Source organism: Seriola aureovittata, chromosome 5, assembly GCF_021018895.1.
Source record: "Seriola aureovittata isolate HTS-2021-v1 ecotype China chromosome 5, ASM2101889v1, whole genome shotgun sequence".
Classification (NCBI taxonomy): domain Eukaryota; kingdom Metazoa; phylum Chordata; class Actinopteri; order Carangiformes; family Carangidae; genus Seriola; species Seriola aureovittata.
Window position 1 is genome coordinate 17526211 of NC_079368.1, and position 24439 is coordinate 17550649.

The following is a 24439-nucleotide window of genomic DNA, read 5'->3' on the forward strand; positions in this document are numbered from 1 at the left end:
GGTGGAACATTGAGTTAATCTATCAAACACAGTCCAAACAGTATCAGCGCTCAGAACAAACAGTCCGACCCCGACCCATTTAACCCCCGAGCGTCCAGCTCATAATGAAGTACGTGCGCACCGTGTGTGACGCTCGACACACATGGCGCGGAAAGTTCCGGCTTACGAGTATCCCAACCACCACCCACCGCCATTAAAGCCCGGACACAATGATTCAGGCAGAGCTGCCAAATCAGCTTTCGGAGCTGGAACAGTTTCTCTTTTGTATTAAAAGTTAATAAAATAGGACAGCAGTGCAAATATTTTCACAGCAGAGAACGAAGCCAGACACACAGGTGCGTTGCAGAGGCCCGAGCGTGGAGGCAATATGGTTTTGGCCGCGGAGGAGGCATGCGCCGTGATCGAGCCGAGCAGATCCTTCAAAGTTCAGCGTTTCAGCCGGTTGCCAAATGCACGCGGGGGGAGAGCGGGAGTGCAGGAAAGCTTCATACAATCCAGCTTCGCAAAAAGATGTTTGACTTAGAAAGGTTAATTGAATAATAAAAGGCATGGTGTTGCTTCCTTCGGATAAAAATCAGTGTATTTGTTTTGTGCAACTAAAAAAAAGAAAAAAACATCTACCACAACTATAAAAATCGACTTGTTTTTAGACACAGTAACATGATTAAAGCTTTTACGCCAAACACACTGTAACAATTTAAAGAGGAAAAGAATCAATTAGGACTATACCATACATGTGAGATGCTGCCCGGCCTCTTTAAAAGTCTTTATACTAAACACAGGGACTGGAAGAGGGAGAGATACAGGGAGGAAGGAGGGGAGCAGCCAGAGTGCATAAACAGATGGTCACTTTGCTGGGGAACATTAAATAGACATCAGAGATGCTGTAGGCACATCTGGAGTGGCAGGAAGCTGGGTACACGGAGCTGCAGATCTGTGGGATAATTAGATGAGGGACTTGAGTGTGTGTGTGTGTGTGTGTCTACATCGGAAGCTCACAATAAAAAGTAATGGAGGCAGAAATGTAACGATTTAGGTTTTAAACAATCATGATATTGTAGATTTTAAAGAGTTTTTTGTGTCACAGTTTTCACATGTGCTTCTGAAAGTTACTGTACCAGTATCTATAAATGTTTGTCATGAAAAGTGCATATTTATTAATATCATTGCCAATATTATTGTGTGGTTTTGTTTTATTAACCGATCCCTACATGTAAACTTTTCTACAAAATTCTGGACTTGATTTCTGATGAATTTTTTACTTTACCCAGGTTTCCCAGGAGGTCAGAGGCTTACAACATATGCCTTTACAAATGATGTTTATACGACCCACCCACCCACCCTGTGTGCCTGCTAAAATAAATCAAGCCCCAGCTTTGGGCTGATTTTTGCTGCTTGCCGCTCCAATGGAGTTTGTGCGAATGCAAAGATCCTGGAGGTGACTGAGGAAAAAAAACATTTACCAAAAACCAAATGTATTAGAGAGCATGACTGCATCAGACTCAACCTGACAAACATCTCAAAGAGACATTTCCTTTCAGGTCCATTAATGATGAAAATCAAAATTAACAGCCTCGAGAAAACAAGCTGTACTTCCTCTTTTTGCTACTGACGTAAACAAAGTGCATTTTGATATGGTGTTGCCTCCATAATTACACGTACTCTAAGTTGTAACTGACTGAAATAATAGAGAAAAGTGCCTTTTAAAGTGTTTAAAAAGTGTAAAAATCTTCTGCACTTGCTCTTGATCATAATTTGGAACAAAGGTAATCTCAAAGGAGAAAGTGCTGTTACATAATGTTGGAAAGTCAAAATGAATTTGGCACACCATTCTGCAGGAGCACAGATATGCTTCCCATTTTACATAATCAATATTTTCTTCCGCTTCTCGTCTTTTAAGTTCACATACTTTGCTCCAGGGAGATACTCTGCTACTGCTCCTTTTCTTCTTCTTCTTCTTTTTTTTTTTTTCCTGGAGACATTGCAGACTGTGTATGTGAACCTATCCACCCTTCCTTGCTGGAGGTGGGAGGTAGAGGCCAGAGCTGGCGCTGGTGTCGCTGCTCTGTGTTCTTTGTGGCTGAGGAGGAGGAGGAGGGACAGGATTCAGAGTCCTGCGGTGGGAGGTTTAGTGCACTGAGTGGGCAGCAGCTCCAGCATCTGCTCCCTCTTAGCGGCAACCACACTGGGTGTTATTGTTCCCAACAGAGATGAAAAAAAAAAAATGAGGGGTGGGGGGATGGGGGATGACATGGAGGGGAGGGGGAGAGGTAGCAAAGCATGGAACACGAGGTTAGAAAAGTTGAAAATAAAGACAGAGAGATGTGTAAATCTGATGAAGTAGAGTTTCAGCGGGTGAAGAAAGAAACAGAGGTGGGGGGGGTGAAGTCAGATGTCAGATGGAGGGAGGGCAGGGAGACCTGTTGAAGGGGGGGATGCCTCGTAAAAGCATCATTAGGGAGTAGGCTGTACCTCCAGGCGTGCTCGCCCAATGACTCACACCTACAGCTTGTTAGGGGCTTCCACTCGCCGGAGAGGAGGTCGGGTTCAAGGCCACGAGCCGGGTTGTGCGTCAGGACACATGGTGAGAAATGGATAAATAAAACAACAAAGCTTTGCATGTCTGACACTTTGGTTTCAAAGAAAGGGAAAACCACTTCCAAAAATAAAACGCAGACCGTCTCTTAACTGCTGCGGCAGTTAAAAGACGGTTTCCTGTAAACCAGAGATATCGTGGTTTGAATAATAACATACACACTGAGCTTATAAAACTGGAAATCTCTGTGATTTATTAAAGGACTAACATGCATATTGTAATTATAAAACTTTAAAACTCTGTGATTTGTTATATGAAGCTGCATATAATGTCAAACCGGTGCCATGAGTGTCCGTGTTCTGCCCGGTGTCACTGAGGTTATACAGGTTGCATGCCATTTGGCTGAACTCTGAACAAAACCATGTACTACACGTTCTCACCCCTGTCCGGTTGTGTTTGTCCTCATGGGATTTCTCGCACGTATCTGAAACGTTGGCGATATGTTACTATGCACGAGTGTGTGGAATGTGGGAATGGTTTTGGCTCCGGTACTTTGCTGACATCTCTGTGTGTGCACAGCTCTCCTCACGGGCAACGAACGATGAAGATGTTACCTGCGCCCGCTGAGGGGATACAAGCTAGATTTTAGCTTGCACCTGTAAGGTCAGCAGTTCGTTTGTGGCCGGTGCTGAGGATTGTGTGACTGGCACTGATGCATGTGGTTGTTCAACATATAGCACATGATGCATCTTGGGTAAATGTGCCAGATTCAAAGCGCTTGACAACTTTGGTATCAAGCTCTGATGCTGTTTATTAATTGTCTTTTTTGATATTTCCAAAAGTCACAATTTTTCTAATTCTGCACCACGCATCACCGTATTTGATGATGGTTAGATTTTAACTGTAAAGATTTTACTAACTTGTCTTAAATATGCATGATCATGAATCTTTAACCATGCTGCTCTTCTTATTTTTATATATTCTCACGGAAAGTTTACATGCAGATGGGTGACGAAATAATGGAAACATAAAGTGTCTTAGTAAACTGCTGTTCCACCTTCAGCTTCCAAAACAGCTTCATCATTCCCTGGTTGTACATTTTCCAGGTCTCTGAACTCTCCTGAAGGGATGAACAACACTCTACCAAAAGATATTCTCTCATTTGGTGATTTTATGACGGTGGTAGAGAGAACTGTCTGACACATTATGCCAAGGTGTTCAGTTTGGTTTAGATCTGGAGACTGTGAAGACCATTAGCGATGGGTTGACTAAGTCTCCAGAAGGTCAAATGGAAATGAAAGGCAAAAAGAAAGGACACCTTCTCAACACAAAGCTCAAAACATATCACTAATTTCATTATGGGGGGTATCTGCATTTGTTCTGACTGCACTCCTTTATTTGGTTATTCCTTTAATGTTAAGCGGTTTCAGACTTTTGGACCAACAAAACAACTCATCAGATTCGATTGTCATAATCCAAAGATATTGAGTTTAATATAATATTTAAAAACAAAAAGGAACAAAAATGAAACTGGGATCAATGCATGTTTGGCGTTTTCGTTTTAAAACACAACTTTAAGGAATAAAAAGACTCTCAACTGTGTCGCAGGTTGATTTTCCATCAGTTGATTTATTGTTTCAGCTCTACACCTGAACTTTCCCACAGGAGCCTTGTCCCCCATCAAACCAGCAAGCAAACAAGTAAATCAGTCAATCAGGCGATCTCGTTATCTAGTTTAATCTCGAGGCGATAAAATCTATTACATTTATCTGTGATGACAAATTCACTGCACATTAGATCATCACAAGAAGATCAAAATCTCATGGTTTAAACCTGCTTTAATCTCGACTCTAATCATGTCTGTCTTGTCCAGACAGGTTCAGCACTTTGGCAGCTCCACTCAGCTTTACTTACAGCACTGTATATTTATTCCACATCTGTGCTGAAGCCACAACGGCTGGTGCTGTACATACTTACTATACTGGCCCTTTGCACAGCTCCTTCCAAGCCTATATTGGCCTCTCACGTCAACCTGAATCTTTAATCCTGGATAATAAGATTTCCTTACCCTTCAAATCTTGTCAAATCCCACTCAGAGTCAAGGCCTCCCCAACCAACATGGACATGTTACAATGGAAGGAGACTTACCATAAATCCGAACGTCCTGGCATGAGCCTCTTCTTTCCGCTGAAATATGGTTCAAAATCTTGGGTCTTGAGTCTGTGGGCGTAGTCTATATAGCCGGATACTTCCTGTCCAAGAGTATTATGATCCCTTATGAAAATGACCGACTGTAAAAAAAAAAAAAAAAAAGAGAGAGAAAAAGAAGGAAACCCTCTGTGTAAATAATCATGGCCATCAAACCTCTCTTGAGTAAATGCCAGGAGGGCCGATGTCACATGTTAAAAGTGGACATATAGAGGGGATCTGTTACAAATCCTCCCACTTTGAAATACGAAGACTCATGTTATACTTTTGAATCGGGTTCAAATCAGAAACGACTCCAACTTGTGTCGTTGCCGTCGCCGTCCCGCGGTGGCCCAGGATCACCGAGGCGGGATGTCTATAGAGTATCCTGCTCAGATAAGTGCGTGGGACCCGAGCTGAGTCCTTCGACTTACAGTAACTAGAGTCCCAGTTCCGTTCCAACACACCTACGGTCGTGGCGAGAATGTAGAATGAAATTACATGAAATGTGGAGTCCTGAGTTAAAACTTAATACTGTACGTTATGCTAATAGTTGAGGGACTTTCTGGTATAATAAATAAATAAATAAATAAATAAATAGGGCATCCCTCTGACAGATTGAGCCTTAGAGAAACTTGTGGAACTTCTAGATTCAAATTCCCCCGAACCTTGATAGTCATTCTGTTTCTCCATATTCTAACTCTATTACTTCTTCCGTGTACTACTTCTTGAGATTTCTCCATATTTTCCGATAAGATTTTTCGTTGTATGATGAATTTTTCTGTTTGAGGGTGTAAGGATGGAGGGAGTCATATGCTGTGCTGATTGTAAAACCCTTGTGATTTCATGCAAAATAAAATGGAATGACTTGACTAGTATCGGATGAAGAATACAACAATCACCAGTGTGATGGACCTATCAACCTTCCTGGTTCAGATGTAGCCGTGACGGTAGCACATCAAGTTTCCTCTTTACAAAACAAACTCAAACTAGTAAAATGACAGTGAATGAATGCAAATGATAGACTGGTGCCTTAATGTTTAGGTCTCTGAACTCGAAGGAGTTCACCAACAGTAGAAGTCACTTGTCCCTACCCTTGGATACAATCCATAGGAGCGTACCAGCAGCAGGCATATTGGATCTTTGTTGTCATAGTAACGGTAATAAACACACAGTTAAGGCTGTGGAACGGTCGCTGTTTGGTTAGGTTTAGGAAAAGATGGTGGTTTGGGTTAAAGGACTTCCCTAAGGTTAGAGGAACCTTCGTCGTCGTGGTTACAATAATCACCATACACAATTCAGGTTGTGGAACAGTCATCGATAAAAGAAACAATGCTCATTATCAGTTTTGCATAGGAAACGAACAGCAGTTTCCTGAGTACAAGTTCCCAGTCATTCACTCCCTGACTTCCTCCTTCAGTCCCGTCATAATTATGACATAAAAAGTAAGTATGGGTCATGATAAGCTGCTTCCACAGACGATCGATGGGCTTCTTTTCTTACAGGACAGGAAAGTCTCCAAAAAGGGGGCGCAAAGACACAAGACCTGAGGATACTTCGGCCCGATCTAAAATGTGAAAATACACATGATCACAGCTGATGATGCTTCGACCCATTCAGGTATGAGAATTATAAAAATAAGGCACAGTCACTAACGAAGAAGAAGGACGAAGAAATCAAAAGTCGATAATGTTAAGCTTACAATATGAAAGCAACAGGACAAAATTGTCTGAGCTTTTCATAAACTGTTGAAAAACAACCCTGGGGCTCTTTATAGTCCAAACACTGATTTCTGATTAGAAGACAATGAGTAAGAACAAAAAAAAAAAAAAAAAAAAAAAGGTTTGAATTTCTCCAAACAAAACAAATAAATTTCCCAGCTGCTCATCAGATCCCAGGTCTTTGAAGTGAGCTCAAACCAGACACAACCTGGAAAAAAAAAACAGGATGACAAATGGTTTTTGTCACCTGATTCAGACAAAGCAAATGAAAGGCAAGTTGTCGAAAGCCCCCTCGGGTGACAGAAGAACATGAAATGATCTTTTCATGTCGATTTGATGGTTTAGATAACACATGATGACAATGGATGAGAAGAACTCGGGACAGAGAGCACACTCAGGTGTGAAGAGGTTGTTGTGTCTGCCTTCACAAAGATAAAAAAAGCCTTTCTTTCTTTCTCGCCTTGAGAGAGGAGGACTCCCTTTGTGTCCGACTTGTCTTGTTTACTGTGAGCATGAATGAGTCCCACTTGTCGGCCTACAGTAACACAGAAAGAGGATCCAAGCGGAATACCTCAGCTAGTGATATCACATTTGTATAACTGTCAGGGCACGGGCCATCTGTGGATCCCTTCACTAAAAAGGCGTGAGATAACTAGCGCTCCAGAGCTCAGAAGAAAAGAGGGTTCCTTTCTCTGCGTCTCTCAAACGTTTAAAACAGATGCTATCAGGTTTACAGCTGGCTGGAGGCCTGGGCTAGATACCCTATCTACTGGCTTCTGTCCTCGTGCAGCCAGCCTTGAAAAGACATTATCAGGTGGACCTGGCAAAAGGAGGCCAGCGACATTTGGTTTGTGGTGATAAAAAATATCAGTTAAATTGGTCTTTAGTGGATTAATCAATTAAGGACAGTCTGCAAATGAGCCACTGACTGTCCCACACTGTAAAAGTTTAAAGATCTTACTTGAATCAGTTTTGGTCCTGGGCCGTTTGAGCCAATTAACTTGTTTGAATTTGAAAAAATTTTAATTGTATATAGTGAATCACCAAAATGGTGGACATACAGACGTATTAAAAGTCCATATCATAATTTGTGTGAACGTCACATAATAAAAATGTTTTGTAGTTTATGTAACACATTAAAGATAATGCCAGTTCTATTCTTATTACTTATGACGATGATGATGATAATGATGTAATAGCTGTGAAAATGGCAGCGCTGCTAAACTATGTAAAGCACGTTAGTCAAGTTACAACCAAAGTGAGTGCACCAATGTTGGTAACAATCCTTCAACGCACAGGAGAAATAAGTTATTGTTGCTTCTTTATGGATAAAACCCAAGTATTGTGGTATGTGTCATTTAATATTGTAATATAGACATGGATATCCTAATATGGTCAATTATGACACTGATGCAAAAAAAACCAAATCTCTGACAGTGGACAAGTATATATCGTGTCACAGCCCAACTGTATGCTAGTATAAAGTTAACATAGTAAGGTCAGATATAAGTTTTTTGTTTTTTTAAATCCATCTGCTCCTTTAAAAACATCCATGTATTTTTCAGTGAAAACTGCTGAAAGAAAAATGTACACATAACTTTTTTTTTTTTTTTTTTACTAACTCGCCTCTGACAGGTAAGCCAAAGTTCATTTCTCTCTCAGGGAACTGGAGGAGCAGAACGATCCAGTCAGACTCGCTTATTTGCTGCAAACAAGCAACAGGAGTTTCCAGCGTCGGTGTGTGGGAGGGAGACCGTGGGGACCTCCACCTTACACCATGGAAAACAAGTGGAAGCCTTACGTCACCTGCCAGCAATTACCAAGAACAGGTGCTGTGACCTCACAGGGCAGCGAGCGAGAGGCCCCCGCTTTATGGCAAACATCAGTCTGGTTAGTGCCTGAGAAGCGGAGCGCGGCACAGGTCCCAGGTAGAGACTCTGTCCCTTTGTGATACTCTATATTCAGTTTGCTCCTCTTTGAAACTCTTTCTCGCGTGTACACAGTTGAAATTTCACCTGGCTGGAAGCAAAACACCAGTGACCTTAAGATGAAGGTTACATAAACCCATAAAGAACAGTAGACCGGGGGTTTCCTTTAAATCCATGATCCATGCAGTTAATAAACACAACAAAGCATCTCAAATCCTCACGGGTACCCCACCCTCGAAGAATCCACTATGAACATGTTTATGTGCTCAGAAACAAACAGTGAAACTTGAACAGTGTTGACAATTGTAATTATTGAGGTCTGTGAAAACTGTGGAGGGATCCCCATGCCTCTTGACAATAAGTAAAACCCACACAGATGTGAACTGTGGCTAATCTTTCAAAGGCCCACGGCTCAAAGAGAGGGATTTACAAATTCAAGTCAAACAGAAGCTGACAGCAGGCTGACACGTAGTGCGCCCCTCCTTTGTGCTTTGACAATGTCCTACAGGTGAGGACACAATGGCCGGACCACCTGACATCCTGTGCCATGAGGAGTGTGTGTCCTCATGAATGTGTGTGTGTGACTGTAGGTGTTTGTTTGTGTGGTGTGTGTGTGTGTGTGTGTGTGACACAGAGAGAACACAAATGTCTGAAGAGAGCTAACTAGAGCTATTTTTATACCCAATACTTCATATTTGACAACTTTAAATTCCTGCCCAATTTTGAAATTATTCAAAAAAATTTTTTTTTTTTTTAAAAAGGTGCTGCAGTTTTGTAAGTTTTGATATTGCTACATAGCTAATGTTAGCATTAGCAGCTTTTTACTTATCAGTCTAGAACAAACGTTACATGAGCAAAATAAAAACTTAATTCCTTTACTCACGGTGGAAAGCAACCCCTTGTGTTTTCTTTCTATTTCTATCACTTCTTTTCTTATACTGGAGTTAGCATGCTAACCAGCTAGCCACAGCCTAGTTCGCCCTTCACGTCACAACATTGGCTAAAGCTCTCAGCAAGACCCGTAAGTAAACAGCTGTTAATGTTGGCTATGTAGCATTAGCAAAACTTAAAAATATCTCCTTTCAAAGCTGGACAGGAATATAAAGTAGTAGTAAAATTTTTAAGTATATCAAGTATAAGAATAAGTGAATAAGATTAAATATCTGACCAAACAAGACTGGTAGGCTAGAGGCTATTAATGATAACACTGGCTTGGTAGCAATAGCAAAGTTTACAAATAGCTTTAACTAAGCATCTTTTGTTTTTAAAAGATTTCTCTACATTAGTATTTCTAAATGTAATATTTTCTTTTACTATAATCATGGTTCTAAAGTTGGAACATTTCATACATAATGCTACTGTAGTCACAGTTTTATCATTGGTTAGAATATCTTTTTAAAGCAGTTTTTCTTTGCTAAATTAATAATTTAGTGTATAAAATGTTTGTTTCTGACCAACAGACAAACGTTAAATAAATTAAATCAAATCAAATAATTAAACCTGTGTACAGCACTGACTGCTTGTACTTTAACTACCCCTCACACATACACACACTGACACCACCAACCTGTCTGCCGGCCCCCATGGCCCCCTCCTGCCCTCATCCTCCAGCCCACCTCTGCCCACACCAACCCCTCTCCCCTCCCCCCAGTCCCTGGGAACAATCCTGCAGTGTCAGGGAGCTGTGCAGGTGTCTTGCGGTGTCAGCTGCCATACTGTTTATTATTGGTGGGCTGTGCTTTAGGAGGAATCCCGGGCCATCACTAACAACTGTGTAAATTTGTTGGGGTAAGGAAAACATGGCCTGTACTACAGGAATGTTTTTAGGTGGGAGTCCTTTTTCTGGCAGACTTTACCCATGTCCCCTTTCTGGATATTCCTTGAGGAGTGTGTGTGTGTGTGTGTGTGTGTGTGTGTGTGTGTGTGTGTCTATGTTTTTCAGCCAGCTTGGGGAGGGGTTAAAAAATAAGATGAGGAGGGGGTCCTGGCTTATTTGACTTAAAAAGGGACTTCACGCAGCCATCTTGTGTAACAGATGCCACGGTAGAGGCCATATGTGCTGAGGTGTGTTGCAGCCAGGGGCATCTACCTGAATTACACTTCCTGCAGGATGTGACTCAGAGCCATAGCTCGCTCTCTGAAGAGTTTGAACCAGGTCATCAAAGTCGCTAACCTACATCGGCCGGCATCAACTTAGCTCCTCCGACTTTGTGTTCATTAAATTCTAACGCGGATCATGTTGAGCATGTTCTTAGGAACCAGATTAAGCTCCTTTTGATATAATAATTCCAATAACAACAAATTATTATGAATGTTGACACTAAGATAACACACCAAAGAAAATGTGAGCAATGCAAGAGGTACTATATGTCTTCAGATTTCAAGAACAGGCTGTCAACATTTAAAACAAACTAGAACAACATTATTAACTCAATGAGAATGGATTAGTATTTAAAGAGATGACTGTTGAATGTAACATAACATGGAACGTTAATATATTAAAACCGTATAGAGAACCCACTAGATGCATAATAATAAATGATACATCATTTTTAATCTTAACACCATTTACAAGAATGGAAACTCACAACTACACAAACCGTTCTTTCTCTGGGACAGACTAAATGAGAACTAATCTCATGTTTAAACAGCTGTATCTGGTGGTTGATTTAAATTATCTTGATTTTTTTATATCATCTTCTGTGGTCATTAGGCAAATAATTTACATCTCACCTGCATTAGTGTTAACAATGCAAAAAATATGTTTAACACTTCTATTTGAACCACTGATCTCTGCATAAACAATGATAAAATGGCCGAGCAGCTGAATTCTGTTTCTACCAGAGCTTCTTGGCGAGACATTAGGTACTGAGCTGCGCAGATAGCACACACAAACATGCCTATTGTATGGACTCACTCTTTGTGAAATGTGTTGGAGTGTGCCTTCTAGATACAAGTGCAGGGTTGTGAGCTGTTTGCACAGTGCTGTGAGTCACCATAATCTGTTTGAGCACCCTTTAACATACCCTCTCATCATAACCCTCCACATGGGCTGCTGATAGACTGCAGCCACCCTTCCCAGACCTCCCTACACTCTCTCCTGGCAAATGCTGCAGCTTTTCCATCCACTGAAAAGCAAGTTTAATTTTAAAACAGGTCTATATATCTACAAAAATAAATAAAAGCTGGGGCTTTGATTGTTTCCGTCCTGGAAAAGGGATGAACCCTTTTTCAGTTCTGCCCCACAGATTCAGTGGCTTCAAATATTTGCGTCTTTACAATGCAAACATGGTATTTTAAACCTCGTCATTTCTGTCACCGTCTGGGATCCCACTGTGCCATCATTTCACTGACATACCTCACTGTCACATAGATCTACAGCTTTCTACAGCTTCTTGTTGTAATTGTCATAACAGGCCTGATTGTGTGTGCATGCAATAAAGATGGAAATAATCAAAAGACATTTCTTTTTTTCCTTTCGTTTATAATTACAGGGTGTGTCACTAGACAGATGTCTTGGCACCGGATACAAAAATGCACAAGTGAAATGTTCAAAAGGACTTCTTGCTCTGCACTGTGGTTTAATGTTATATCTGTATTCTCTTAAAGCCCTGCACAAAGGCCCGGCCAGACCACACAAAAAGGTGTAAAGAAACGTTTGCTTTATTCTGTGCAATGCATTGGATTAGAGGCTTTTTTCTCTCTCTCTCCATCTCTCTCTCTTTCTGTTAAATTACTTCTCCTTTGTAGCTCACCTCTGCTCATTCCTTCTCAAATATTTGAACTTATTCCATTTAAGTTTTGTAAATGATCTACTACAACAATAAATTACTTTACTGTCAGATTCCCATTGGCTTTATTTTGTTTCTCTTCTTCCTAGAGATCTGGGTTGTAACAGCGTATATGAGTGTGTGTGTGGTTTTGCACATCAAATAAAGGGCGTGTTGGTGCATGCGCTATGCAAGAGGTTGGTTGTTCATTTGTTTGTCGTTCTATGTCCTCGAAGACCACAAGTATTTCCATAATTTGGGAAATTCTGGGAAGTATGCAAAACCTGCCTGAAGGATATTTGACCTAAGGCCCAGATTAGGTAATAATGCAACATATACAGCACGTTTCCAAGTGATGCATGGCAAATACGGATGCTAGAATACGAGGATGTTTGGTTGTTGTTTAGATGTCAGTTAAGCAAAAAAAATTGCATTTGTTTACCTCATGTGTTCTCCATCTGCATCCATAAACAGACTGCATGGCTGTTTGTGCAAGAGACGAAGTAAATAAATCCAGAAGCAGGTGTCCTCCTATTGGGCTCTCTAAACACCCAATGGTGGACAGCTACGCCCAGTGAGGTTAGCCATGAGGGCAGAACGACCGTGGCCAGATACCAAAGGGGAAGCGGCTCAAGTCAATCAGTAAGGAAGGCAAGGCAGCTAGCTCAACCCATAGGCTCGCGTTGGCCTCTGTCTTTTTTGGAGAACCCGCCAGTAAAGGCATCACCACAAAATAAGTGGCTTGAACCCACACACTTCAAATTACAGGGCACTCAGAATCAGAAAATGCTATCCTGCTTTTCGCAATTGGTGTTTTAGAAATTCTATTAAAACCTCCTTAGCTTGGCCCACGGTGCAGCTTTGCTGTTTTCCTCCGACTGCGTCAGTTCACGTTGGTCTGGAGGAACAGTGCACTCTTTCATTGTACGCACAAACAATGCATTTCAATGTACTGTAGACATGGTGGCATGAAAACACTGTAGCCTGACAGAAAAAAGCAGCAGCATGACCTGGAAGTTACAGTTGCCTTTGGAAGACGTATTGGACGTGCCTATTAAACTGTAGAGCTCAATGGGAAAGAGCAACATAGTCACACCATGCTCTTACTGTAGTAGAGCCAAAGCAACTTCCTGTTGCAGCATAAATGCTGTGATGGACCAGTTTCCTAAAACCAAAGTCTAATAGTCCTTCACATCACATGTAATACTGTTTTTCATTTCTTCCTCAGTCAACTAAGGGAAAGTATTACTTAAAGTTACATATTTTACACTTTTCTAGTATTTTATTTGAAGTGTTGATCCATAATAAGATATAACCATCTCAGTGTAGTTTTACATCTCTTCGCTCAGGCTTCTCTCTGGGGCTCTAGTAACAACAGGTCGGTGAGCCAATCAGAAGAGAGGTGGCTCTGAGCCTGAGTGATGTAATAAAAATATAAGCAGATTTCAGGTAAAAAAAACTCAGAGAAACCAAATCCTGCAACCAGATCCAGGTGGGCGGGGCTTGGGGCGTGGCTGTGAGCTGTTATTGCTTTGTTGTGACATCACAAAGTTGAGGAAGTCCTGACGGCTGGTTTTAAGGCTCAGTTTCTGAATACAGGCTGTGTGCGTTTCTCTGTGGACTTTGATACTTTCACAGTATGAATATAGAAGCTAGACCTGCTTTATAATCAAACAACACATGGACATCTGCCTTTATATAGTATCGGACCTTTAAAACTCAAACCTAGAAGACAGAAAAGCAGACGGAAAAAAATCCATGTGCAATAAATGGAGAAGTGTGACGAAGCAGTGATGTTCTTTTGCATGATTTATATCAGTTGACCATCTGCTCTACATTTTTATAAAAGCACTTTTTTAGACCTGGTTGCTCTTACTACCACAGCAACCAACTAACAGTGCCCAGATCTCACTGCTCCATCAACAGACAAAGAGACAAAGTGATCGGTAACCTGATGGAATCACAAGTATGCAGCCCCTTAGGAGAGTTAAAGGTTTGAAATCCTTGGCAGGTGGCAGACATTTTCCTGGTCTCCGCAACTGCAGCTGATAAAGACCTTCCCCATATGGAGAATAAGCTGTCAAGTCTGACAGGTGGCATCACTTACAGCGCAGAGCCCTGTAACAGAAAAGGGGTAAAGTTTCTGCTCCCTGGAAGAGAAAAAAAAAAAATCCTGCCCCTACAGTAAATTAGTCGCATGCCGGAATTCAGGGAGGAATTACGGGTTGAGAATAGCAGGCGGGTCTGGCACATGTGGTCAAAACACAAATCAGTCAAACGCCATCTCAGCTACGGATTTCAGACACCAAAGTGACCAAGCAAGGCATATCTTTTCCCTCCCCTCCACTCCTACAATCATTTTCCACATTCCACTGGCTTTTAAATTACCAGTGGGAAGAAGAATACAAGTTTAGCTTAAAATATATGTGAAAGCAGCGCAACAGAGCTGCTCGTCCACTGGTGAGTTTTTGCGAAAGCTTTTTCTAAAGAAATGCAAAAGCGGGATTATGGTGTCATTAACTCTGTGGGCACTTTAATCCTTTCTGTTGCATTTCCTGTCCTGTTTGAGGACCGAGTCTTTTATCTTAATGCGTAAGTCTGAGGGCTAAACTTGGCTGAGCTGGCACATCGCAGCAACTGTCCACATGTCTCGACTCTCTGGAAATATCCCCAAAGATTTACTTTACATGATAAAAATGATACCGCAAGATAAAAAAGAAACTATTCTGAGGTTTCACGGCTCAACATAACGTGTGTGAGATAGAGGTTGATGCCTTCATTCTGCGTCTGTGTCACATGAGCACATACAGGTTCTGCTTCAAGAATCTAGGGTGGACTTTAACTAGTATATTGCAACAAAAATCTTAACTTTCTCCAAACCAACAGTTTCTGTTTACTTAGAAAATTAATGCAGCACCGTGGATTACTGGATGTTAAATAGCCTATCTGTCTAGGGGCAGAGTTTTTGACAGTTAACACGGAGTGAAGAGATGCTCCTTCAGGTTGCCATGTTGGTTCGCTCACACGAGAACGATTTGTAGACAGTGTAATTGTGCATAATAATGAACTGTAACATCAAATTATTGTTTCTATTTATACTCCTAAAGCCGTTTTAACTTCATTATTAGAGGAAGATTCGATCTCAGTTGTTAATACTACAGTAAAACTGTGAGTTATAACCTTGTTGAAAGCCTTTGCAGTGTACATTTCAGGTCAGTTCAGGCTTCAACTTTGACACCACATGCTCTTCACATGCACAAACTTGTACAAATAAAAAGCGATTTTGCAAACTTAGGTCTTTTCTTCATTTTAGGAAAACAGTATTATTTTGAAAATTAAAGGAAGGCCTCCATCACCTGCAGGAACTGTGGTAAACCACCGACAACGCAACACTGATGACGTTCAGACCAAATATGCTTTAGATAAAGAGAACGCGTCACTTACTTGATGCATGATAGCAGCTTAAAGTTTGTTTAGAAGACATTAGATATATTTTGATTTCCATAAAAAATAATGAGTTGGTTAATCTATGAGTATGAGCTAGTGCTAGTAAAGGCCACTAAAGGTAGAGTACAAAAACACTCTCAAACACCTTTAAAGCATCACATTTCGTTGCACATTCAGATTAAAAAGTTGAATTTAACTCGATTAACCAGCTGCTTATTTGATCAGATTTGTTGGAGGTGACGATTCTGGTGTGCCTTAATTTCATTTGGCACAATCCCACACTGTTATAACTGTTATCACTCCAAACCTAAATGACTCAAATATGACGGCAAGTCCGTCAACACTGGCAACCAAAGGCTGATGACTAACGGCCTCATTTAGATACCAAAGACTGGCTGTGGTCTTTTGCGGAAAAGTCTTCATAGGAAAAATGGAAATGAAATATAAAAGTAATAAGGTACAACATGAACTCCTTCACCTTAATCACTGCTAAACTCTTATGACAGAGAGCCAGAAAACCAAAACTCCAATGAAAACAGATGTACACCTGCAGTGGATGTTGTCTATATTTAATCATTTAATTATTCGCTCCGAATTGCCTCCCCCTCAGGTATAACAGGACGAATGGAGCTGTAAGGATGATGGACTGTGAGTATTCACCTTTAAAAGTACACAAGATGAACACACCTAAACACTGAAATGCTTACACCCAGATATCTGCTTGTGCAGGTGTGTGAAACCTGTAACAGCTTGTGAGATTTGTAAAGCAAAGCACTGATCAAGATCCGCGTCCCTGAAAATTCGTTTGTGAATGTTTGACATAAAAGTCTTGAGGTTTCTCTTGTTTTTGCTTCTCTCTGTGTGCGTGTGTGTGTGTGGGGCTGCTAAGAGTATAAGCTGCTGTGTTTTCTTGGGAGGGGAACAAAGGCGGGAGCTTCAGGTAACCGTGGCTGTGTTAAGGATTTTCTTTTTTCTCATGCGTCTGTGTGAAAAAGGGGGGCACACAAACAATTGTACCATCTGTATAAAGATGCCACAAACAATAATGTTAACCTTGAATGTGATAATTCCTCCAAAACATATGTGGAGAAGCAAATTTGTAGTGTGCAAATGTTTGTTGTAGGAGGCAGGATTGCTTTTATGACTACAGGGATTTTACAAAGATATTACAAACTGGTGTTACAACTTATTTTCATAGCATGCTGGTTTTGTAGTGAGTATAATAAGAAGTTAATGTAAGAAAACACACCTTTTCAAACATATTTAATCTGTTTGCTAATTTAGTTTGTATTTTATGACTTGTACTTGCATTTTATCTTTTACTGTATGCTGTAAGGTGTCCTTGAGTGCCTTGAAAAGTGCCTAAAAATAAAATGTATTATCATCATTGTTATTATTATAATTATTAAATATACTTTTAAAATCGACCTATATAAGACCGTGATCTTCCAAACCCCTAATTCTTTTATTTTTAATTATTATTATTATTTGAGGAGTTGCTGGAGTTGTTTCACCGTCATCCACAATTCATTTCAAACCTTTGCAGCTGTGATTAGCGTCCCATTTTCTTTATGCAACACACTGAGGTAGATTTGGGCTGATATTCGATAATATCAAATATCGCGATATTTCCCGCCAATCAAAACATTTTTTCGTCTGTATTGCTGCTCTGTGAGACCCTCATTTGACTGCTTTGCTCTGGTATGTGACTGTTGTTCAGTGGCAGAATTTCTTATACTTGAAATTACATATAATTATATATTATTTAAAAAAAAAAAACCCTCAACTTAAAATACAACAATATTTTGATAAATGATAATATTTCATATCACAATATTTTAGTCGGACAGTGTTGAGATATTAAATTTTGGATATTGCCCCAAGCCTACACTGAGGGGCAGTAGTGTTAGCAAACTCAAATCAAGTGACTATCTTTCATGCATGAACACTACATACTCAGAATCTACTTTGAACTATTATGGAATTGGGTCACAGCTACAGTATGTCCTCAGCATGGAGGGACTGCGTCTGTACAACACAGAGACGACAGGCAGTGACTGATGCTAAACTGCACATTACAAACATCCTGTAAGTCGTTCGACTGGAAACAGAAACAAATTCACCCTGGTGGGTCCAAATACTTGTCATTGTCACCTTGGAGACAAATCATTGTAATGTGGTTCGAATTATTGCACAGTTACCCACAGTGCAGCTATGCAGAAATTACACAGTGCCCTTAGTTCTAAAGTGGGCACGAACTCGGCTGCCACAAACAACTTTATTTTTGAGTGCACTCCCTTCCTGTTATTTGAGACGGATGTTTTAACAGATTTTTGAGTGGAGGCAAGTACATGTTACACTGGTCAGCTGCATCTGCAGCTCAACGAGATACAGCAGTGCCCCGAGCTCACAAAGTTACTACTTTAAGTCCAGATGTTGGCCACGGGAACCACATGACGATGATCCAGCAGTAGTAAACACATTCCAATCTTTCCCTCCAACACCTATTAGAGTTTAAAGAGAAACCAGCACCATCCATATCTGAGAGTTTACTTCACAGGTTATGTGGAGAAAGTTTAATTTGAGTCTTACTGGAAAACTTTCTGTCAAAGAAATGTGACAATTACATTCACTCAAAACACACTCAAATAAATCAGTGCTCTTCGAGTTCATCTAGGAGTAATAAGACACAGCAGTGGCTTTTACTGCGTTACACTGATGTACACCACACCAACTACATTGACAGTTTTGCATCAGGGCTGAACAGCTGATCCAAATGTTGTTGAAATCACAATACGTGCGATAGTGCAATAAGCAAATCACGAGAGCTGCAGTTTCTTTGATAAAGCTAAAATGCGTCACAACAAACATAAATGAAGCACAGGAATATGTTTGTTTGACCCAACAAAAATCACATCATTTTCACATTTATATTTTTTAAATTCCAACTGAAATACCGACTCTCACCGTAATCACAAAGCTGCTACTCTCTTACATCAGAGAGATAATACAAATAACATATTTGGTAATAGCAAATAACAACTCCCCCAATTAATTTGTTTAAAACACGATTTTCTTCAGAATCACACAAACAATAGAAGATGTAAAATTTTAAGTTAATAAATCACTGACATTATAGCTGAGGTCAGTTAAAGGTCCCATATTGTATAAAGATAGATTTCCAGCCGTCAGGATTTCTATAACGTTGTGATATCACAACAAATGCCCCAAGTCACCTGTAGCCAACGTCCAGCTTTGTCAGATCCTTTTATTCGGTGAGCCAATCAGAAGAGAGGCTCAGAGCTCCTCTCTTGTGATTGGTTCACCGACCTGTTGTTACTAGAGCTCCAGAGAGAAGCCTGAGAGAGGAGATGTAAAACTACACTGAGATGTTTTTAGGTTCTTAAAAACAGAAATATATCTTCTTATGGATCAACACTTCAAAATAAAACACAGGAAAAGTCTAAAATACCTTTAAGAGAGTGAAAAGTCACTTCACCCTATCAAAAAAAAACCCACTTTGACTTAAATGCATTAGTGATCCAGTCACTGACAGTTTCAAACACACCCTAACAACATTTCCTCTAAATGTAAGAGGTGTTACACCTGTTCAACATCCCTTTCCTGGTCCTGTACTCTGCAACTCGAGTCCGCTCCAGCTTCAAAGATTAGAAGCCAAGAGCTCGCTAATGTAAATCCAAACATGCATGTTTCTTTGATGTGCTGCACTGAAAACGGGCCAGGTTTGCCGGGTTTGTCTGATCCTGTCAATACAGGAGGTAATGTCCACTCATAGTTCGTAACCTCTGACGTCATCAGGAAGGGGTGTGAAAAAAAAACAGGCTGTTTACATGAGAAATATTCCATTTCGGTACTTAGATATGAAATCCAAGTAACTTTCAAAGATGTGCTTGGAAGCCAACGCAGGTGCAAATCTTCACGTCAGCTCAGGTGTGGAAATCAGATGGCAACGGAGAAAAAAAAAAAAACAACAAAAAAACAAGGATGTTGAGAGGGAGTTGTCCTCTGAACTACCTCTGCGAAAACACACTCGCCAGAAAGCCCCTGAGACATAATTATTTTCCTTCCTTCTTTGTCTTGGACAAAATTTGGTTGTGCTTTTGTCAGATGAAATGAGGCTAAGGGGTTTTAGTGTCTTTATTTCCCACGTTTTTTACTGACTACATGTCTGCGTTGGGATCCAACTGTGGCGTAGATGTTCGCTTGTGAAAGGCCTGCTTCTCTGTGCTGAGTGAAAGTACACGGGTCGGGTTATAGAAGCAGCCGTTCGTGGATCTGGCTATTCTTTAACCTATCTAGCTACCAGGCTGTTCCCGGTACTGTCTGACAACCATGAAGAGAGAAAAAGTGTTTTGGCTTTGGTACAAGGTATCCCAGCTCAAAGGGCTGTAATCCCTATGTCACAGTTAAAGACAAAATGGTCATAATGCGAGACTTTTAGTTTTTTGTGATTTATTTGGTTATGAAAACAAAGAAAAAAGTTTAAAAAAAAAAAGGAAATACCCAGAAATTACGGCAGGTATACGGCTGTGTGATCAACGACATGCAGTGTGTTTATTTCTGCCAGGCTTTGTGCCCTTTTGTCCGAACGCTGCTGATCCAGGATGTCGAAAAAGCCACATAACTCAAAACCATGACCAACCACATAAAGCTGTAAAAATCACTGAATCTCAGAGTCATTTCCTCAACATCTTGCCTCCTCTGATACAGGAAGCCACATAGTAAACGCTTAGAAAGGTTCATCTTGATACTGTTTACCGCAATCAAAACAACAACCCCCCCCTCCTCCCCGACACCTTTCCAACTTCGGTTTAGGGGAAGGGGAGGCGGGAGTTTTTGCGAAACCGGCAATCTTTAACGCCTTTTTCACGCCGTCACTGGCCTGCTGTGTGGAGCTGAGAAAGGATTGAAGTTCTCTTTCAAATAATTGTTCAAGTACTTAAATACAAGTATTTTTTTTAATTTCTCCTTCTGATGCTGCACTGAAGCAGAGTCCCGTCATTAAAGAACGTAAACTATGAACACAGCCGGTATCATTTTAATATCAGTGAAGACACAAAGGAAGAAGACTGTCTTCCTTTTTTGGGATGTACATGGAAAGAAGAAACAAAAATAAATAACGACTTTAGAGTTTAGATTTAAATGTGTGTGAGAGTTCTTTGTAAAAGTTCTCTAACCTGAACAACCATCAGGTCCCTTTTTTCCAACCCTCTGATACGACCCAAAGGAGTTTCTCCTGAAGTGGCGCCCCTACGGCGGAAGGTATACCGGACCTTGGTTGTCACGGTTATAATAATAAACCTAACCTACCTTCATGGCCATGGTTACTATAATAACCGGCATGACTCGGTTAGGTTTAGGAAATGATCGTTATTTGGGTAAATTAAAAAAAGTACTTCCTCAACGTTAGACGGTCTTTGTCGTCACGGTTACAATAATAACAACGTGGTTAACTTCACAGGAATCATGGGAATCGAACACGGCTCTCCTGTGTCATACCACCACAGCCTCCTCCTGACGTGGACTTTGTCTCTCTTTATACTCCGTCACCGCACTTTTCCCTTTGCTCCTGTCATAATTACTACGGTCGCCTAGCAACGAAAATGTAACTATGTCATAATATGACATAATATGAGATAGTTACGGTCATGATAACCTGCTGCACAGACGACCAATGCGACCTATCATCTAAAAACAAAGGCAGTGACTACATGAACTCTACGCTTTATAACTCACACATTAATATGTCAAAACTAAATTGCAAGCTCAAAAGAAAATCCTCTGAATATTTACGTAACGCTCTGGCCACCAACACAAAAATCAGAAGCAATCAGTAGCAGAGTGTGCAGCCATCAAGCAGCAATAACATGGATCTAACTTTAAAGTGATTATGAACTCACTTCAGATGAGGTCGACGACTCCGCTCCAGCACACATCCTCCCTCTCTCCGTGAACCCCACCTACTCGTTGTTCCCACTCTTCATGTTTTAGCCTAAACTGTCAATCGTTTGACAAAAAACAGACTTCAAAGTCACGGGGTGGGGCACAATTTCCTCCTAAAATGTTTGGTCTGATCTTAGCAAGTCTACCAAAACGCAATTTGCAGACATGAAACAATTACCTTCCTGTTCAAAGCGAGCATGCCATGCGTTATTACAAATCGTCTTCTGAGACGTTTCAACATTTTTACATCTCCAGGATCCCCCAATGTTAACATTTGTGGTGTGTGTCTGTCGCAGCAGGCTTCTCTTTGAGGATTTGAAGTGAACAAGCACTTTTCTAATTGTCAGCTCTTGCTCCCACTGCACATTAATCTGGCCAGTGCAGCCAGGGATTAGCTCCAAACAGAGGGGAAGTCCCTGCCCGTTGATCTCACGTGAACCACAAATACACACAACGGCAACACAGCTGAATGTGCCTATGCATGTGCGTGCGAGCACACATGCAAACAAGAGCGTATACAGTGTGCATGCGCGAGTACGAAAGCGCACACACGCGCACACACACACACACACACACACACACACACACACACACACACACATTTGCAATATTGATTCCAGTCCACGAGCTAATGAGAACCAGCTCCTCTAACCACTCACTGCATGTGACATGATGGAGCTCCACTGTATTAAGTCTGTTAACATTTAAGAATATAACTGAGTCAAGCCAGGAACCACCAGTGCGCTAAAGGCGGCAGGGTGGCCTCGTGGTTACAGCAACCACCTTGTAACTAAAAGGTCACAGGCGTGATCCCTGCAATGGCCCATATGTCCATCAAATTTAAATTGAAGCCAAACCCTTTCATTCACTGTAACAGGCTCTGAATGTCAGCTGAACGCCAAATGTGCAAATGATACGCCTCAGGCCTGGGCCGCGGCCTTTATCATACAAATGAAGCTTTAAAATTCATTGGTCGGCACTTCTGTTCTTCACTTAAATTCACATGAAATTGATTGTGAGTGAAGTAAGCTTCACTTTACAGCCATTTTAGAAGTCTGCAACACATTACCGCACGCATTCGGCATGGTCAGCTTGGGTTTTGGGTTTAAACTATAAATTTTTACATTTTGACATTAAAGCTGTTATATTAAATATATTTTATATTTATAATGAATCACACAACTACTTTTATGTTGAAAGGGGTTTGTAGGAATGAACCCACAGAGAATTATCACGCTACTAGAACTTTAAAGCTTCTACCAGATCATTGTTTTGATATTCAGGCCTGTAACTTTGTTGCTCGGTTTAATTTCATCCATCTACATCGTTTTTTTTTAGCCACAGCAACAGCGCACCAAAGTCTTTGGAGTAAAAAAATATATATAATTCGTCATCAGGCTCTGGTCAAAATGAATCGGGTTGACGTGGGGGTTGTGTGAGGTAGTTATCTATAGTCAGTGCACTCCCAAGTTTGGAGAAGCAGCAGGAGAACCGGCACCGAAGTTGAGTTCGGGTTTGTTTGAATCGGGCTTACAAAAGAAGTTGTTTGCATATATTCAACTTGAATCTCTTCGCTTGTTAAGGCGGAAACATGGATTGAGGCTGATGCATAGTTAGAGCCAACACAATGAGCGTAAATTAAAGCTGCATTAAAAACTAAAAGGGTTGCATTAGGCATTAGTTTAACGGTTACTTTAATAATGTAATACCAAGAAACTGCACACAGCACATTAATATTCAGCAACCTGCACAGTCTGTAGCAATTACACCAATGGATACTGAAGAGACAAGGAGAATCAGAACATCTTTGATTTCTAACGGCTGCTTTCTCTGGACGGAGCACTCCCTGACGTTTGAGACATGTTTTTTATTTTCTTCATAAATTTTAATTTAATCACTTTTGCGGATATCCAACAACTGATGTAGATTTAGGAAACAGGCATCCCAGTCAGTGGGAACGGGTCTGTTGGGGCCCTGAGCTGTGATTTAGGATGATTACACAGGTGCTTTTTAACATAAAAATGCACTGAGGAAGGTTGATTGAGACCAAAGAGTCTGAACGTTGCTCTCTGCCCCTCTTTATAAAAGATCACTATAATTTTTGTCTGTTTTGAAAGCCGTAAGGAGGCTTTGCACCACTACACTCATTAATATAAAAAACTTGCCTCGTCCGACTTCAAATAGCAACTCTTGTTTTTGGAGCTTTTGCAGCTGCATAAAGAATTATGCGCCTATGAACTGAAACTAACACACACATAACTGCTCTAATAGCCCCGCTCATGGCATATTGATGAGTTGTTCCGTGATTATTGTTTACCTTGCTTAAAATAACGTATAAAACAGGTGCAGCGTTATCAGGGCCTTATATTTGTGGACACATTCCCAAAGCAGACAAGGGCACAGGTGTAAGGCTTTGAGAGGGAAAGTGTACACAGCACAATCAGCTCTTAAGACAGACAAATGACTGCTGGGGCACGGGCTGGGCAGAGCTTAAGGAAAAAATGTTTGCACTAAATTCAATTACTTTTGTTCAAGGAGTCGGTGCTGAAAGTGTTTGTTAAAGGCAGATTCCTAAGGAGCATTATTGAGTTGACCAACAAGGTGATTCGCTGTGTAGCGGCAGCAACGATTGCAAACTGATGTGCAGGAATCCCTTGTAATTAAGTCTCATTTCTTAACGATTTCAAGAAGCAAATGAGGTGACAGTGCTATGAACATTAATATGCTCCTATATCACCACTTCCTGTCAGAGGGACAGTGCAGAAAGTTCAGTCTCTGAATTATATCTACATCCATGTGGTAAGATTTTATTGGCGGCTAAATGCAGATAATAATTTAGGTGGTCAAACACTAACAGATGAAAGACCTGCGAGAGATTGATTTTCA

The 24439-nt window shown here is 40.8% G+C and overlaps 1 protein-coding gene across 2 annotated transcripts in view; it reads right to left on the reverse strand.

The window, feature by feature from the left end:
• cfap299 (cilia and flagella associated protein 299) overlaps positions 1 to 24439 on the reverse strand; it is a 77547-nt gene that overhangs the window by 13564 nt on the left and 39544 nt on the right. For both annotated transcript variants that reach the window (XM_056375692.1, XM_056375691.1), the window contains exon 4: positions 4685 to 4827. In XM_056375692.1, coding sequence (XP_056231667.1) covers positions 4685 to 4827 — 143 coding nt within the window. The remainder of the gene's footprint in view (positions 1 to 4684; positions 4828 to 24439) is intronic.